The 19,618-nt window shown below is 39.5% G+C and overlaps 1 protein-coding gene across 1 annotated transcript; it reads right to left on the bottom strand.

Annotated features, from left to right (window-relative positions):
- Window positions 1-3,256: 3,256 nt before the first annotated feature.
- Window positions 3,257-19,513, bottom strand: clcf1 (cardiotrophin-like cytokine factor 1). The gene is made up of 3 exons (XM_086085235.1): window positions 19,298-19,513; window positions 6,575-6,729; window positions 3,257-5,104 (listed from the first exon to the last, which is right to left on the bottom strand). The coding sequence occupies exons 1-3, from the start codon at window positions 19,311-19,313 to the stop codon at window positions 4,025-4,027; spliced, it is 1,251 nt and encodes a 416-aa protein (XP_085941361.1). The 5' UTR covers window positions 19,314-19,513; the 3' UTR covers window positions 3,257-4,024.
- Window positions 19,514-19,618: the final 105 nt, after the last annotated feature.

The raw sequence follows: 19,618 nt of genomic DNA, 5'->3' as shown, positions 1-19,618 counted from the left end.
TTGTGAGTTTTTAAAAAGCCATAAATAATCACTTTCACATGTGAGTCACAAATATACACAGAAGCGCAAGAAACCATGCCAGCTCCTGAGCGCAAGATCCTTTTTGTCTTTTTTTGTAAAGTGTCCTCTACGCTAGAATGTACCGAGAAGGCCCAAAACAACATGAGGTGAAGCCCAAACACACACTTGCATAACACTCGGCTGCGCAGGGGGAGTCGACGAGGATTTATGGTTGAGACGCGAGGTTATCAATAACCCCATCAAAGATACCTGTGGTAAAGATTTATGGCGGAGCATCGAGTTTCTCCTGCTCATGTATTAGATATAACCTCCATCAGGCTGCATCATGTTTTTACTTCTTCTGGATCACACATGTTTGCTGAGCCCTAAACTTTACAGCCAATGAAAACTTCTCATTTGATGACCGTATAATGATCCGAGAAATAACTTAGTGGTATGTTTACACCGTGTCCTATCCCTGGTGGAACTTGTTCTCGCACTAATTTTGTTGCATTTGATAGAAACGTAGAGGAATTTGTAGGAAGATGATATATTTTCATGGTTGTCAGAATTTATTATGTTTTTTTTTCATTTATGGAATGCTATCAAAATGCACCTTTAAACAATATACAGCGCTGGAAAACAAAACGTTTCTCTTCTGATTTTACTATATACCATTTGGACATTGACACCATTTATTTACAGCAAATGAAAAATATATCCAAAAAGTTGCTAGTACCATCACTCATTAAAACACTGAACTCTTAGAACAGGCAGTAGCGAAAAGCCAGGGAAATATTTTACGTGCCGTAACTGCACGGGGTTTGTTGGAAAAATGTCCAAACAGGTGGAAAGTAATATAGACACTTGTATGCAAAATGATTTTCTCAAGTTGAGAGCAACTGTGTGGTCAATGTTAAGGTAAACTAAAGTTCAGTGGAACTTCTAAAGTCAAACGCTTCTTATTGTGTGTGTGTGTGTGTGTGTTGTTGTTTTTTTGTGTGATACCACCACAGAAGGATGCCAGTGATGGCAAAGGAAAAAAAGTCTGATGACAAGGGAGGGAACGGAACATTTTGTAACAGAGGATCAAACAAACATCTCTGTTCTGCCTGCTCAGTAAAATACGGCTAAGTTGACGTTGGTAATAAAAGAGTCAGCACAAGTAATAATCTCCTTCTGCCTTGGTGTCACTTTGTCTATCACTTGTTGTCGAAGCTAAGGTTGAGAACGTTTACAGTAATATTACTGATTTTTACAGTTTTATGGTAGGTCAAGTCAAAAATATTTATTTACAATTATATGTTCTAGCCTAAACAGCATTGAGCTATTGTGTGTTGAATATAAATGAAGTGGAAAAATCCACCTGTTCTTACCCATCTCATGGCGGCGGCCATTTTGCCACTTGCTGTCGACTGAAAATGTCACCGCAGTGCCTAAAGGCTCAAGTAACAAATGAGGTGTGAGCCTCACCTGTTTTCTGGGTTTGGTCACGTGACGTTCACAAGCTAAACCGTGATTGGTCGTTACCTGAACCCAGAGCAACTGTGATGTCATTTTCAGTGGACAGTGGTAAAATGGCCGCCTCCCGAGATGGATAAAAAAACAGGTGGATTTTGCTGCTTAATTCCTATCCATAAACATAATAATAATAATCAGAAATCTATGCCAAAATTGGATTCTAAATTCACAAAGCATCTCGTTTGACCTCAGAGGTTCCTCAATGTGCGTGTGCTACCACCACTGTCTGCTCATAGTGTAAAGCGCTGTTGTACGCTTACTGTAACTGACCAGCTGACTTGTGCTTACTCAGCATTGCTCTCCCCCTCCGGCCATTCTTTACAGCGCTCGTCCGCTGACTCATCCCGCTTTCGTCCCCTCTTCTGCCCCTCCGGTGGTTTCCTCCTCCTTCTCTTCCGCCACACTCCTTTTGTCTACTCTCCATTCATAACATTTCTGATGAATGTTTGCTGATTCACACGAATTGTGTCACTGAATCTGTTTTTGCTCAATGGCTGACCCTCGTGTGTGTGTGCGTGTGCGTGTGTGTGTGTGTGTGTAAACCACCTGCGGCGGTATTTCTGGTGATCTACGAGCTATGAAGTCCGGTAATTCAGGCCAGCCTCATGAGTGTGTGCGATGGTGCAAGTAATTGTGTGTGCGTCTGTGTGTGTGTGTGTGTGTGTGAGTGTGTGACCTGCCGAATGACCCTCGTTCTCCCATTCCCGTACGAAATGCACAAATGCGTTTATGGAAAGTCATCTGAGCATTTTCGATATTCTTTAGCTCCGTGTACTAGTACGCTTTTTGTCCCCTTTATTAAGACAAATTGTTGCGCTAGTAGAAAACTAGAAGAATGACGAATGATTTTTTTTCCAGTCCTACCTTCCACTACTGTTTGACCGTTCTGCTCAACTTTGGGACAACTTTGCCATACTAGGACAACTGCATGTTATTAGTGTAAAATTATGCGGTGCTACTAGTTGGGTCCAGCAGGCTACTAGTTTGTGTCACATGTCAACTAGTTTGGCATAGTACTGTAACTAGTACAGCACTTTACTAGTAAGGTTCAATTGCATACTCGTAGGCACTAGTGCTGAAAAAAAACAGGACTTGTAAGACACTGTCAGTCTTCTAGTGCGCTCTTTAGTCTTACTGAGGACAAAGGGCAAACTAGCACATGAATCTAAATGTGGATTTTGAATAAATGTTCAAATGAATGAATGTGTTTTTAAAGTGAAAGTCGATGTTTTGTGTGAATTAGGGATGGGCAGAATAATGTATTCGTGGATCATTAAGAATTCGGTCCATTGTACCGGTAAATAATTGTTGATTTTCCGTGTCTGGAGCGGCGCGAGTAACTGGCAACTAATTTGCAGTATAAAGAAGACAAAAATGAGCATCAGCTAAGTTGAGCGACATCCATGTTGAGATACAAGTCTTGCGTAATACAAAGCAGAGTGAGTTGCCTTGGTTATGTACTGTATTTTCTATAGCACTTGTGTCTTCATTACACCCCTAAAACTGTTCGTAAAAAAAGAAAAAGAAAAAAAGAGTAAAACATTTTAATAATAATAATAATAATAATTGACCTGCCTCCAAACAAAACAACCCATTTTTCTGGGTTGTTTTGCACAAATAACAATTTTTTTGTACAAAACAACCCAGAAAAATGGGTTTTTTTGTTTGGAGGCAGGTCAATTATTATTATTTATTTAAAAAAAAAAAAGACTAAAATTGATTAACCCAACTTTCTGGGTTGTTTTGTACAAACAACAATTTTTTTGTACAAAACAAGCCAGAAAGTTGGGTCAAATTGACCCAAGCAGAAGGTTGGTCTAATTTTTGGTCAAAATAGGTTATTTATTAAACTGCTGGGTCAAAAAAAAAGCAATTGGTTAAAAAAAATGGACCGACCTGCGACTTGGGTAAATTTAACCCATCTTTGTTTTGTTTTGTATCAAAACCACTTTTTTTTTTTTGTTCTTTTGTACAAATAAATGGTTTGTATGTACAAAATAAATTGTTTGTACAAAGCAACTTAGAAAGCTGAGTCAAATTGACCCAAGTTGCGGGTCAGTCCAATTGCAAGGCACAGAGACAAGGCAGCCAATTCACCCTAAAAACTGCTGGGTCAAAATGACTCAATTTTGTTTAAAGGTTGGACCGGCCCACTAATTGGATCAATTTGACTCAACTTTCTGGGTTATGGAAATCCCCCCCTTATTTTTCAAAACTCTATATTCAGTGAAACTAATGGAATGAGGGTGGGAGAGGTGAAGAACATAAGGCAGCCAAGATTCGAACCCCCAACCTCAGAACTGATTGGACTGATTGGATGTCCTAACAACTCGTCCGCAATCCTGTCCACCTTAATTGTATTTTTTAAATAACAAATAATCGATTAATTGATCGCTAATTTCCCCATAGTCGATCAAGGAAATGGAGTCAAACGCCAATCCCTAGTGCAAATACTGTCAAGGTTCACACTGTACATTGCGTGTGTTTGTTGTGTTGCGTCTCCTCATCCTCTCAGTCTCCTCTTGAGGCGATTAAAGTCTTTCGCCGAACGCCACAACCAACTCTGCAGCTCGCGCAGTATCCAAAAGCCTTCCACCTTCCTGGCGAAGTCGCTCATGGCCGGTCGCACGGAGAGGAGCACGGCCGACGATGACGATGAGGAGGACGAGAGGAGCGAGGGGCCTCCGCGTAACGACAGCGCTGGGGCCGTGGGGACGAGGCCGTGCTCCTCACCCGACCCGGGCTGGTAGAGAAGGGAGAGGGTGGATGGAGGGGGATGCAGCGTGGGGAGGAGGAGGGAGCGAGGAGGCCGGCGTTGATGATGTGGCGAGGAGAAGTCCACGAAGAAGCTCTTCCCTCCGTCCACCATGACGCCGTCCTCCTTCCTGAGCGTGTCCGTGTGAAGAATTTGGAGGTTGTAGCTGAATCCCTCCGCAGCTTCGGCATCCTCGCCGACGCTCAACAAGCTCCTCCCCCATCTCCTCGTGCCTACTGCTCGCTCCTCCTCTTCCCAGTCCCACTTCCAGGCCTCTGGTTCTTCCCGCCTCCCTCTCCTCCTCTCTCCTCTCACCTTCTCCCTCAATCCGCCGCTCCTTCCTCCATCTGCCTCCAGTCGCCTCCTCGCTTTCCCTCGCTTCACGTCCACGTTGAGACCGCCCTCCCTCTCACCTCGGCTCCGCCTCCCAGTCCTCGCCCTGGTTCTGGACCTGTACGAGCCGCTGCTGATCAGAGGCACTGGGCCGTCTCCCCCCGCCGTCCTCTGAAGGTCACCGGGTTTCTTCTCAGGAAGGGCGTAGCCCAGGGTGGTCATCAGCGCCGATATGGAGCCCAAAAGGCCGTCCAGGCCTGTGCAGAAGTGCAGCAGGGAGCTCTTGAGGGAGGGGCAGAGGGTGGAGCGAGCCAGCTCCCTCACAGCCGCCAACAGGACCGAGTAGGCCCTCTGGTTCTGAGCCAGACGGGCTTGGTTCTCCAGGCCGTGCCACAGCTCCAGGCGGGTGGCGGCGCTGGGCAGGGTGAGAGCCGTGCTGTTGGGCCTCGGCGGTGAAAAGTCTTTATCGTTGAACGGGGGGCCGAGGTATGTCAGCTAAAGGGGGGCAGACACACAAACACGCACCAGAAGGTTCAGGTCCAAGTTGAATGTCAAGAATTTCAGATCTTGTCGAGCACATTAAGCCGAACCAAACAGATGTGATCACAGGAGGGTCGCCAAAAACAAAACGCTTCCATTGTCTGAGAAACACATATGTGCAGTAAATGTTTGAAATAACACAACCTTGACATGTCTGCTTAAGCTATTGGAAATAATATAAACTGACACAGAAATGGCACAAAGGTATTTAATGTCAATAAATCTCTTTTGAACTCGCATAATCCCCACGAGTAATTCCCCAGAAGTAACATTGGTCTCTCGCACTCATGTGGTAAAATGATTCAAGTTAAAATGTGATTCTCTGTGTTGCACTTCTTCCACTTTAATAGACCTTGACCAAATCAGTTTAAAGGGCGGTACAGTTTCATCGCAATACAGAATTTCTTAGAGATCCGAGGGGGGAGAAAAATTGTATGTGAAAAGAAATGAGTGAACAACATTATCTCAAACTAGAATCGAATGAGATGCAGTGTGCTTTTTTAATTGTTTTATTCACATTATAAATTATAGAAATTGGGGGCGGGGGGGGGGGGGCTTCTAAAATATTTAATATCATGTTTAAATAATATATTGCAGTCTCTTATGGTCTAAACAAATCGACCTGCTTTTAGCCATCTCAAGGGGCAGCCATTTTGACACTCATTGTCCATTCACTGCTCAGGTATCGACCAATCACAGCTCACCTGTTTTCTGAGTTTGGTCATGTGATTTTCACAAATTGAGCCCTGATTGGTTGTTACCTGAGCAACTGTGATGTCATTTTGAGGTCGATAGGAAGTGACAAAATGGCTGCCCCCCCTGAGATGGATAACAACGGGTAGATTTTGCTGCTTAATTCATAGTTCACATACACTAGAATAATTAGTACAGCATGTTTGGAATAGTGGGACGAAAATGTTTACAAAATTGCAACCTCTTTTATGTTGAGCTATTTAAATTGTTATGCGTTTGCAAATTAACTCCAAAATATTGCAGATATGTTAATATTTGAAAAAGAAAAGATTGACATAGATGGTTGAGACATCACCTCGCTTGTGTATGACAGTGGTGTCCAATCTACAGCTCGGGTTAGAGTTAGCCGTACATTTTTCAGCCCGCATATGCTAATGGCCTGCAATGCTATTTAGAAAACCTAAAAAATTGTTTTTCAAAATAAAAACATTATATAAATAATTGCTTGCTTGATTGATTGATGGATTGGTTTCATCGTGTTTAATAAATAAAGTTTTAGAAAACTGTCAAAGTGTGGCCCTTGCGTCTTTCTATTTGTCTGTATGTGGCCCCCAGAGGAAACAGTTTGGATATTCCTGCTGTATGATTTTCATACGTCAAAAACTATAGACAGGAACAGGAAGTCAACAGCACACAAATAAAGTTGATCAAATAATCCAAAAAAACACTCACATAGACATCTTTGATTTCCTTGAGCTGGTATTCCAGAAATTTGGTGAGCTCGTATGTGCTCTCGATTGAACTCCTTTCGTTGGCCAAGGTGTGGGACGAACCGGCGGTGGCGGGTGCGGAAGCAGCCAATAAGAACACGAGGTGGATTTGATGAACTGTGAAGACAGCATACACAATTATTATTCAAAACTTGTAACATTTTTGGAAGTTAATAATTGACATATTTCTGAGGTTTGAATGATTTCACAGCCCCAGAAATGACCCCCGGCGAATAATTCCAAACGTTGCTTCAGTTCCTGCGCCGTCATTGTTTAAAATATTTTTTTTCTCTTCCAATATTCCGGTGTATTTCTTTGTCTCTATGGCGATGGCCTCGTCTGTTTACACACTGCCAGTGCACTCATCTAACACTGCCAATAAAGCTTTTTCCGTTTCCACTCTTATTTTAGGGCTCTCTGGCTGTCGGAGGTTTACACTGGCTTCAAATAAAACCTCACTTAATAGCTCGGGACGGTCGGATGAATGACTTACACGTTCGCACGCGTGCGCGCACATGTAGATTGTTGAACATTTGTTGAGGTACTTTAAGTTAAAACATTTTATGTGGCTCTGCTTCACATTTCTTTGAGTAGGCCTACTTTTTAAACAGTGATATGCTTGACTACTGGCTTTCCCAACTAACGAGTTTTTCAAATTGTGAGCCATCACTTGTTCGATTCTATTTGTAGCCACAAATTTGTTGCAATAAAGCTACTGTAATGCCCTCACATGTGGGCAAGGAGAGCAATTGAATGGGACAAACTGTCTGTAACAGCTGCTGCAGGCCACTACTTACATCCAGACGCTCATAGTTAACTGACCCACCAACTCCAAACTCCGATGTTACTCACTAAGCCACGCCCCCTAAAGGCATACAGCCACCATACACTGGTGCTAGTTGTATCACTTTTTTTTTTACTGTTCTATATTTTTGGGAATCAATACATCACATCAACAAAATGTATACCAGATGAAAGACCAAAGTCTTAGGTATATTTTTTTGTAGTAATGTCATTTTCATACTTTGTGTAAGTGCAGAGTTATAAGCCATCAAATAGGGGGAGTGAACAAGTGACATGTTGCCCCACCAATAGGTAAGTTGTCACACTGTATGGGTAAGATGTCACACGGCATTTTGTAACTAATAAAACAAGGACAAAATTATCCTTATTCTCCTGTTTTTTGTGTGTGTGTTTTTACAGCCAAAAAAAACATAGTTTATCATTGATCTTGAAAATTTACCAATGTACTTGAGCAAACTTTAATATTAAATATTATGAAAGAGATTAAAGTACTGAAGAACTGAGCCCTCAGCCTCAAATGTTTATTTTGCTTCCCTTAAACTTTAAATTTGAGAGTAAAATATATTTTTAAAAAAAAGAAAGAAAAAAAGCATTTCGGTTAATACATGGATGGTTCATCATGAAACTTAAACCAGTCCTGACATGTGGCCATACTGTAGTTCCAACAACTGGAAAAATCATTTTTTAAACAATGAAACAAAACCTGGCAAACTAATTTCCTCACTCTTCAGACTCATCTGATTCTGAAGAACAATTCTGGCATACGTAAACCGTGTTGCCACTGCCAGAGGTGCATTTTTCTTTGGCCAATTTTTTGCATATGTGACAACAAACCCCAAAATGACTGAGACAAGTTGCCCCAAACTACCATGTTGACTAATATTTGCTCTAGTTTAAAGTTATCTTAAAACAGAGCAGTGACTGAGGCATGACAATATGCCTGAATCTCTTCTCTAACGAGTCCACATGATTTGCTGCTAGAATCTTTCTATGTACGATGCCTGTTTCAAAATATATGAAGTTGAACATTTTTACTTTGGGTTGTGCAAAACCGATAACTGGCACTCATGTGGGCTCACAATGTGCCATTCTCTTCTCAGGCAGTACACAACCCCTGACCATTTATCCAAAGAAAATTAGTATTCCACTTTTTCGTTGCGCCCTCTGGTGGAGAAGAAAATTGCAATGTGACAACTTACCCAACTGAGCGCCGGTCTTCCCTACTGCAGTAGGTATAGTACACTTCTTCACATTCACTTTTATTATGTTTTGTAATGGTATTTATATACTAACATGCAATTTTTCTTTGTGGTGTTTTTTTTTTTTGGGGGGGGGGGGGGGGTTGTATTATATATTGTATTCATTTTAATAGGAAAATTAAATACTAGTAAAAGATGAGTAAATTGTAGATATGGGCGAGTACCGATACCAGTTATCGGTATTTGTGCTGATACAAGCCTTATTTTAAGGTATTGGTACTCATGACGGTAGCCGATACCAGTATCTAGTGGCCGTTTTACAATCAGGAACTAGACATTAGAGGAATAGAAAATTGCAATTAATGTCATTCAATTTTAAGGAAAAATACAATATTGGGATTGATAGGTCTTTCTTTCAAAAAATTTTTGGGGGGGGGGGCTTTTATGTGCTAGTGGTATCGGTAACTGGTATTGGTATGGATGACTACTCAAGTATCGAACATCCCTAGTAAATTAAGTTATCAGCTTGGCCTTGGAACTAATTCAACTTGTAAGGGCAAGTACTGATTCCATGTATCGTATCAGACAAGGCCTTATTTCAAGGTATCAGTACTCGCAACCTGTGGCCGTTTTACGAGCATGACCTAGAAATGAGAAGAATAGAAAATTGGCATTCATTTCAATTAATTTTAAGGGAAATTGCTATATTGAAATATGAAGGTATTTCTTTAAAATTGACTTTTTTTCAGGGGAAACTTTATGTATCAAAAGTACTCGTGGCATTGGTATCGGTGACTACTCAAGAGTTGAGTATTTGTTCTACTATCGCTGTGAAAAAAAAGTGTTATTGAACATCCTTATTTTTAAATCAAGGTATACCACTGTGTGATGTAATTTCATTGTGCATGTGTGTGTGTTTCCGAGGGGACACCGAAAAGTCTTCTAAGTCTGGTTTCAAACAGAGAAAATTGAAGCTGAAAGGTAGTTTTCAACAAAAAGAACCGCATGTCCGCCCGCCTCTCATCATCCTAGTTTCACTCACACACACACACACACGCCAACATATTTTCCCTGTCATCCTTCTGCAAACTGCCTGTCTCACGCCGCATGACAGCCAGACAGCAGGCGGTGATTCATGTGTGTAATTATGGACGAAACATGCCAATGTTTAACCGGTGTGAATTATAGATTGCGCAACCATTTTAGCGGCCCTGCCAGTTTCTCTCTGACTGACACACCTCGGGCCTCCCGTTTGCGTCACCGTCCTCGTCCTCGGTTGTTCCGCCCCGTTACCTCTCCCCGCTCTCCCTTCAAACGCTTATCTCGTCGACGCCTCGGGTCAAAATAACAGCAGACGATTAACCCCGATTAGCCCGCCGACTCGCGCTTCTATGGCCCTTTTTGCTCCCAGCCTTCGCGGCGCTGTCATGGCGGCCTGGCAAGGTCAGAAAGCAAATTGAAGTCAATTGTTTTTACAAAGCAAAATAGTTCATGGGAAATTCTTTCAGTGCCAGCTATGATTTTATCAACAAAAATGTTCTTCGGTGCTGGACAGCGTTAATGATGTTGACAAACCTCATCCAGGGTTTTCGAGAAACTTATTGAAAAGTTACTGTCTCCTCAAGTTCAGTCCTTTTTTTTTTTGCAGTTTTATAGATTTTTTTCCTTTTAATTTTTATTCTTGAGCACACAAATTAGCAGTTGTGCCACACAATAAGAATTATCAATGTATTGTAATCGATTTTTTTTAATATTTATTTTTGTTTTTTTGTTTTGTTATTTTTCCTTTATTATTTCGGTGATATAAGCCTTTTTTTTATTATGTGAGGAAAATAAAATTACATTAGATAATTATATCAATAATGAGGGAAATAGCAACAAGGACTGTCTTTATACAGTTAATAATTTTCAGATTTCATTGAAAGAGTGGTAATAATTAAACAATGTGTTTATTACGCTTGTAGTTTGCACTGTGTTTAATTATACAACACATAAAATAACACATTTTCTTGTCAACCAGTTTCCAACACAATTGTTAGATCATATTAATTTGATATATGATGTATTTGTGGCTCGCTAACAAAATAATTGTGGGGAACAGTCTGACAAGAAAATATGAATGAAAGTTCATGTTTAATTTTCTTTAGTAATGTTAAACTTCCAATACGATGTGTACAATTCAATGTAACACACAATATTCAATTGGAATTGAAATCTAAATAATTGACGTGGAGAACAAATTGGTAACTTGCACTCTTTTGAAACGTTACTATAATGAGCAATATAGCAACAACGTTGGCATACGAAACATAGCGGCGATGGATAGCTACGACATTGTCAAACGACACGTGGTAGCAACACATACAGTAGCTACGACGGTTAGCACGACATTGTCAAATGGCACATAGCTAAGACGAATAGCGACGACGTTGTCAAACAACAAATAGTAACAACGCATAGCCACGACGCATGGCAATGACATTGTTAAATGATAAACATTACTGGATGCAACGATGTTGCCAAACGACACAGGAGCGACGGATAGCAATGTCAAACAACACATAGTAACCATGCTCGCAACTACATTGCCAAACAACACATAGTTCCAACACATAGTCATGACGCATAGCCTGACATCGTCAAATGACACATAGTGGGACTTATCACTCTAAAAAGAGAATTGTTGAGCCAATTTAATAAAATTGCTTCAAGTGGTAACACACAATTGAATTAAATTAATCCAAAGTGATATATTAAGTTAATTAAATTAATCCAAGTTTAATTAATTATGAGTTCATTAAACTTAATATATATACTTTGGATATAACTTAATTCATTCGTGTGTTACCACTTGAAGCAATTTTATTAAGTTGATCAACAATTCTCTTTTTAGAGAGTGCAACGACATTGTCAAACGACTAGTTGACGCATAGCAACCGAAGTACCGTTCAGTTGTATTTAACTTTTAAGTTTAATATATTTACTCTTGTAGAACTGTGTGTTTTTAAACACTTATTCTGGTTTAAAAAAACAAAAACTTTTTATGTGCAAAATATTTTAATGAAATTCCTTATTTAAGTTTTTTTTTCATTTTCCCGTATTTAATCCCAGTTTTAAGGTGTGCATAATGTTGCATTATCTTACAAGAATATAAATATGAATCTACTGTTAATATAAATTTATATACAGTATTTTTACAGAGTAAAACCTCTGTTATTTTTGATGAACACTCAGGCCGACTGTATTTTAGTCGTGTTCATGGTTACCTACTCGGAGAGATAAGCATTTTTTTTGAGGTGGTAAGAACTTTTGACAACCGCTGCTTTCGACAAATTGAGTGATGGATATGAAAATCTTGCAATTAGTCTGCCGAAGAACTACACGCAGCAACATTTCTAATGTCGCCCACATCAAAGCGTCTCCATGGAGTATTTTGGAAAACTCTTCAGTAGCCCCGCCCCCCCACACACACACCTTTAAATCAGTCAACTGCAACAACCCCCATCAGCTGGCAGAACCTGTTCAGATGGCCTCATGCCACAAAACCTTATCACCTGTCAGGATCAAGAAGCATCTTTGTGCCACATGAGAACGTTTTAAGGCCATCAGGGGACGCGGGGCTCCCTCCTGTGGAAAAGCCATTAGCATCCACACGTGATGGAACAAAATGGGGCACTTTCACAGAGGAAAAACTGGCTTGGAACGGGTCCCACACAAAGTGTTCCATCCATCATCATTTTGATGATTTTTTTATTTTACGGCGCATGCTCCTCCACCGCGTTTTCGTGTGAGCGACATAACTAACATACCGTAAAAGCCACCTCCATGTTGTTGTTATATAATGTTATAATGAGTGACTTCATTAGAGCTGGCATTGGACCAGACTTCAAGGTGAGCGCCGCAGGCTCGAGGCTGCATGCATGTACCTGGTGTGGAGTGGGAGCACCTTCTTTTCAGGGCAACGTTGAAACCTGAACATTCTCTGTGTGACGACTGCATTACAGCAAAACAAGAGCGGCCCCACATCGTCCGCACGTGACCGGACTATTTGCAGGGGGCTTTTTTATGTATATAAAAAAAATATGACCAATAGTAGGCAACATACCAGGACAACTACAGTACTCTCTAGTAGAAAGCCTAAAAGTGTTCAGAAAAAAAAGGTTTCTATTTTTAAAGAATATTACAGAGCTATTTTTCTTGTAAAAAACAACATTTGACAAATAATTATTTTTTTTTTGGAGGCTGGAATGGATTCATAGCATTTCCATTCATTTCAAAAAGGATAGATGACTGTTTTGAGATACAAGTATAGGTTGCTGAATTAATCGTACTCGTTTCTCAAGATGATCTCATTGTATTCCAACTAGAGCTGCCAAATGATTACATTTTTAATCAGATTAATCACATTTTAGAATTTTGATTAATCGCGATTAATCGCTTTGTAAAAAAGGCTTTTTTTAATCAACACAACCAGGTTATGTGTTTATTCTTTTGACATTTAATGTTATGAGGACGCCTTCAAAAAAATTTGATCCACTGCACACGCTCATCCTCCTCTTTTTCTAATCAGTTAATTACTTGCATAATTTTAAATGGGAAAAAAATGACCCCAATATTTTGACATGAACAAGTATTCTAAATGTGATACGCAAACATTTATTAAATCTTTACGTTAATGCATGTAATGATGTTTATTGCTCTAATACAACCTGTGCTACCTTAAACGTAGCCATCCGCTGTCACGCTAAAGGATAATCTATGGTCAGAATTAATTAACTTTTTTGGTGATTAATTAATCAGTTAACGCTTTAACTTTGACAGCGCTAATTCCAACTGCAAGTTAAACACAGTTGAACTGTACTTAGACGAGGATTCTTTAATGTTCCACGAAATGGGCCCACTTGACACTCACAGTATTCGTGCAACACTTCAAGAATAACTGCTCCACACTAAACACAGATGTTAATAGTTTCTTATAAAATCTTGGCATATGCTTCAAAGAAGTCAGAAACATTACTATGTGCAACCTCACATGACATTCATGCATAAAAGAAAGTCTAAAAAAAAAACATCGATAAGTAGCATTTGTTTTGATTGAGAATAGTGTTTCAAAACCTGCACGTTTGGATGTCATCATTGTTGCTGAGTGTGCATTTTTAGGTGGGAAAAGTTCAGACGTTCCTTGTTTGGTGGAATGCAAGAAGAAGAGAGCTGGCAGGGATATGAAGTTAGGGAGACACGGAAATGACTCCATAAGACTTATGAGGCAGGTCATCCACATCAATTCTGCTACTGAATCCCTGCTCTGTATTAAATATAAAACACAAGAATCGTCTTCTTCTAGCCCCTAATGTTGAACTTTGTACATGGACCAAATATTTACAAATAGAAACAGAACGAGCAACAAAGTATTTTCAAAAATCTCCCTTCACTGGATTATGTGTAAATGGTTACCCACTGGTTACTAACCCAGTGTGAGCGAACGTTGACTGATTCCACCATTGACAGCAGACACAATGCCTTTCAATAATTTCTTCCAGACTTGCCATGTTGATTTATCCAAGCGAAAGAAACCATTAGCGGAAGAGGAAGCCGCGTTTGAAGTCGTGATCATGCAAATGCTGAACGACGAACAATCAAACCGACTAATGCTAGCGCGCATCACCATTGATTATCTTTGGACTTTTATCATCCTGGTTTGACGCACCCCCCTATTGAAGAAGGGCCATCACTCCACATGTTCAGATCCGCTTCAAGAAGAAAATGTGTGGCTCTTTAAAAAGGAACCCCGACTGTAATGACAAGTTTGCTCTATATTATTTATTTGGTTGTTACTAACATAACTATGAGATTGATTTTTCAAAAATCATTTCAGGTTTAATACATTTTGTAGAAACTTTATTTGGACGTACGTTGCCATTGTTATTTACGTCGCAAGCGCATTCAGTGCGTAGAGACGTAGAAGGTAAGCCTCCGTAGCGTTCCTAAAGGGACGACCAAAACTCTCGAATGCGTCTGGTGAATGACGAGAGCACGGCGTGGGCGAGGGTGACTCTCCCGATCGCATGTTGTTTCTTTAGGAACGCTACGAGGCTTAACTTGCTTTCTTTAAAGGCGTTTCACATTGCTCGGCAGAGAGCCAGCCGCCATTCCACGTCACTACGCACTGAATACGTCCAAATAAAGTTTCTACAAAATGTATCAAACTGGAAATCTTTTTTTTTTAAATTAATCTCATAGTTATATTAGTAACAGCCAACTTGTCATTACAGTCGGGGTTCCTTTTAAGGATAGCTGAGGTTTTTCTTTCGTATTACTGCTACAAAATTTTGTTTTGTGTTTTAAGACAAATATGAGTAACTTTCACTCACTTTAATGCGGTTATTGTAATATTGTATACTATACTGTATGTTAGTTTGTGTTTATTTCTGTTTCATAGGTTGCGTCACAGCTATTCAGGAATGCTGCAAAATAGTATAATAATATCATATGACATGTCCCAAATGTATGAAATAACACGATAGCGAAATAAAAAGTAAATATTGTTACACATTTCGTGAAATTAACAACATGCAAGTGACAACTCTAAGTTTGCCCATATTTCTGTTATTTTCCATCCATCCAGTTTCTGAACCACTTAATTAATATTTCTGTTATTTTCTATCCATCCATCCATTTTCTTAACCGCTTGCTCTCACAAGGGTCGCGGGGTCGCTGGTGCCTATCCCAGCTGACTACCATCCACACTCACAATCACACCTATGGACAATTTGGAGTGTTCAATTAACCTGACATGCATTTCTTAGTATTTTATTTTATTTTATTTTATTTTATTTTATTTTATTTTATTTTATTTTATTTTATTTTATTTTATTTTCATTTTATTTTCATTTTCATTTTCATGTTCATGTTCATGTTCATGTTCATGTTCATGTTCATGTTCATTTTCATTTTCATTTTCATTTTCATTTTCATTTTCATTTTCATTTTCATTTTCATTTTCATTTTCATTTTCATTTTATTTTATTATTATTTTTTTATTATTATTATTATTGTTATTATTATTATTAATTTTTTTTATTGCTGTTTTAGTCACCAGTCTTTATCGTCCTCAGTTAATTTCTTTCTTTTGGCATTCACATTTAACTTCTGGGGGAATTTTAGCATCGAGTTCAGAGTTTCCCAAACTTTATTGCGCCAAGGCATATATTTTATATATTACATTATAGAAAACTGTCACGGCACACCAGCATACAAAAAATGTCACAAAAGGCATATAAGATAACATTAAAGAAGTCAACACTTTAATGATCCACAGAGTGGAAATTCAGGTACAGCACACAGGCGATTGAAGAAAAATATCAATAAATATTTACTAAGAAACTTATATACAATTAGTTTTTTTAACGATATACTGGCATATGTGTTGCTGTTCTTGTTGTTGTTTTTTTAGCAGGTTAAACCAAACACAGTAACATAACATATATACTGAAATAATGATGGCTACACAGGCTAATTTTACCTGCTGCTATCTAGGGAAAGAGCGTTTAATAGTTCTGCATATGTTGCAGATATAGCGAGGATAATTGGATAATTCAGCGGTGGTTGGGAATTACCAATGTAGTAATAAAATGACATTATCACAAAATTTCTCCTGTGTTTTATATCCTTTTGGAGTAGAAATGAAATGTAATACGGCAAAGGGGTTGTGATACACTGAATGAAAAGATCAAATGTGCGCCATTGCGCTTTGAATTGAACACCCACGAGTTCTCCCGACAGAACGTTTCAGAACGACGTCTCAAGTTCACCTCGCCGGTCACACTTCATCTGAAACCGTAGCATGAAGAAAATACCTGTGAGAAAACCACCTCAATCCCGTTTTTCTGTGCGTTCGTACCGCATTCATATCTTCAACGTCAAATCGCAAAAAGTCGAACCCGCAAATCCCACGAGGACTTGTTTTTTAGAACTTGGTCATATTTGAGTGCAAAGTCATAGGTTGGTCGTCACGGTTACGAGAGCAATTCTAAGGTCGCGCCATGACACTTGAGTGTGTTGTTGTTGTTTCAAAAACAAATTTAACATCACATGTGAGGCCATTGGAAGGGTTAGTGGGGGTGACAGTTGGGGGTCAGGGTCAGTGCTGTGTGTGTGTACAGTTAGAAGCCAGATTTATGTGCAGCCTGTAGCCAATCAAATGCGCATTCCTTCACTAACTCAACACACACAAACGAGCAGGCATAGACACACACACACACACACACATATGCATCCAGGGCAGTGCAAATCCGCACGAGCGCACGCGCACACACACAGGCTGAATAATCCGTATAACCAAACCAGTGTGTCGTCACGTACATTTTGGTCCACACTCCCACACTGGATTCACTACAAGGGTCCGAACATCAATACGTTGAAGAACGTGCTGTCAAACATGAGCATCTGTGTTGTTTTGTACTTTTGACTGCGCCGCCCACCCTAATCTATGCGAGTCACTTTTATTCATACAACCTGTCAGTTTGTGCATTTCCCTCCTTCGGATTTTGTTCCAAAATCTCAAGTGGAAAGTGATACTTGGCTAAAGCTTGGGCCTAATTGCCTTCACTCTGTTTTCCTTTCACTAATTGGCTCCACTTGTTGCCTTCATCCTCATCTTTCATTCCTTGCTTCCTCTTTTTCAGACACCCCCCATCACCTCGCACCTTTTTTAAATTACGGGTAGGGAACTTTTTTCGTACCTGCTTTTATAAAGTCCTAATTTTTTTTTTATGTACGCATTTGTGGGTTACATGGTTTTGGACTTTTTATAACAGCCCCTCTGAGGTTGATTTCTTTTTACAATTGAACATTTGTACTATAGTTCACCACCACTGCTTTGTCAGACGGTCTGAATATGTACAAATTACTGTGACTATAGATTTAAAGGAGAGGTAATTAAATACATTTAAATGTTTTACTTTTTATTTTTTAGAATTTAAAGATCAATTTCTTCATGTTGTTTTTGCAATGCGGCGTTTTGGAAGACAAGCAACGTTGAGAATTTGGTGTGTTTTTCCTATTTGTGCCCTTCTGCTGCATTCAAAAAAGAAAACAATGAATCTGTTAATTGAGAACATCATCCGCAAGAATGTTTTCCTTTGACATTTTTACTACCAACTGAGTTACAGTCACTTTAACGTGTCATCATGCGTCTATCAAAATTGTGAAAGTAGTTGACCCCGAGTTAGCCGTTCAGTCAAATTCGCCTTCTGTGCTGTACTAATTAATTCACAGAATCAACGCATGTTAGCATGTGACAGCTACTTAGCATTTGTAGCATACTAGTCTACGTTGACTTGCAGGACAGACAGAGGGGGAGGAAAGGATTTGAAAGGGGGGCTGTGGTGAGTTCTTTTTTTTTTTCTACGCCGAGGGGCCATGTTAATTTGGCAAAAATGTAAACAGCATGTGTAACTGTTCAAAGCGTGACCGACTCATTTTATATGATCCCCCCACTTCTTCCCGCTGCTCTCTTCCCCTGTGGGTGCTGTGGACTTGTGTCAGTGGGGAGTCTGCTTGGAATTAACCCCTCTGATGCTGCTTGATATCGACGCAGGCCAATCAAATAGCATCTCGATCCCCACCTCTCTCCACAATCTTTCAATTGTTCTTTGTTTCGTGTGTGTGCGTGCGTGTGTGTGTGTGTGTGTGTGTGTGTGTGTGTGTGTGTCTCATCCACTCAACCATCACAATAATACATTTTGTGTTTATGCCCGTTTGTTTTATCGCCGGAGGACAGACTTCTTGTTTAAAAGGGAATGGGAATCAGTGTGTTTTTTTGTGTGAGTGTGTGCGCGCGCACACGTGTGTGTGACTAACATGAATCATGTACTTGCACATATAAGTGACAGCTAACGAGACAGGCGCTTAAAGAGTGCTGTGAACCCGAAACCTTTGGGTTTCTTTTACTATGTATCATTTTAATGATGATCCACAAGTAATAAATTAACCCTATCTTCTCCTTGTTATGCGTAAAATAAAGATTAGCGCTCATTGTCTGGCGTATGTTTATTTAATTACATGTTTTACATTTTAATTCAAATGGACTTGTTGAGCACATTGGACACATTGTGACTGCTTTACTTAAATTTCATTGTTTTCCTTTTTGTCTTGAATTTTGGGGTCAACGTTAGGAGGATAATGGTCGGAAAAATAAATTGCCATTACACACCCAAAAAAGATTCCCATTGTAATCTGTATAACGCCGGAAAAAAAAAATCACAAGTATTGTTAGCCAAACACTATAATTGCCTGTAAATCACTTTTACAATATCAATTAAAATACCAATTTGCTTGCTAGAAATTGTGCATTTTTCTTTATGTCTGTGTAGATTCTAATTCTTCCAGGTCATTGTAATCCACAAAGGTTTAATTGATGCAGCTGGAATACTTATTGTTTGTTAAATTTGTTATGTTTTTCATTGTTTTTGGAAAACTTTCAACAATTTCAATAATGATTTATAGGCAATTATGTTATTACACTAACGCTATATAACACAGCAAAAATAAAACACTTATTTGAGTATAGAACGAGTTCTTAATGATCTAATACAGATAAGATATAGTTTTAAAATATAAAGAAAGACATTCTTCCCCAAAAAATAAGACTTTTTGAACAATGGTTTGAGTTCTGTACTTACCTGTGCAAAACGTCATTTTCTTTTCTCCAAATCCTTTTATTTCCCTTCAGTGCTCAGAAGTTCATCAATCACCTGTGGAGCCCTTCAAGATGTGCTCTTCCTCTCTCTCTGTTTTTTTTTTTAATTCCTCTCTTTTGGAGCAAAGTTGGCAAACTGCGAGGAGGTCCAAAAACAGGTGATGTTAGATGCCCCGAAGAAGCTGCTCCTCAGGATGGAGCCTCGATCTGCTTGGACTTCTGTGATCTGTGTGACACTCTCCGAGGCGACGAGGGCTTTTTGTATCCTCCTCTTCTTCTTCCTCCTCCCTCCTCGTTCTTCCCC

The sequence above is a fragment of the Leptonotus elevatus genome, chromosome 9, assembly GCF_054856555.1.
Source record: "Leptonotus elevatus isolate MCC_2025b chromosome 9, RoL_Lele_1.0, whole genome shotgun sequence".
NCBI classification, from domain to species: Eukaryota; Metazoa; Chordata; class Actinopteri; order Syngnathiformes; family Syngnathidae; genus Leptonotus; species Leptonotus elevatus.
The sequence above is the reverse complement of the archived record's forward strand: the minus strand, read 5'-3'. Positions and strand labels throughout refer to the sequence as shown.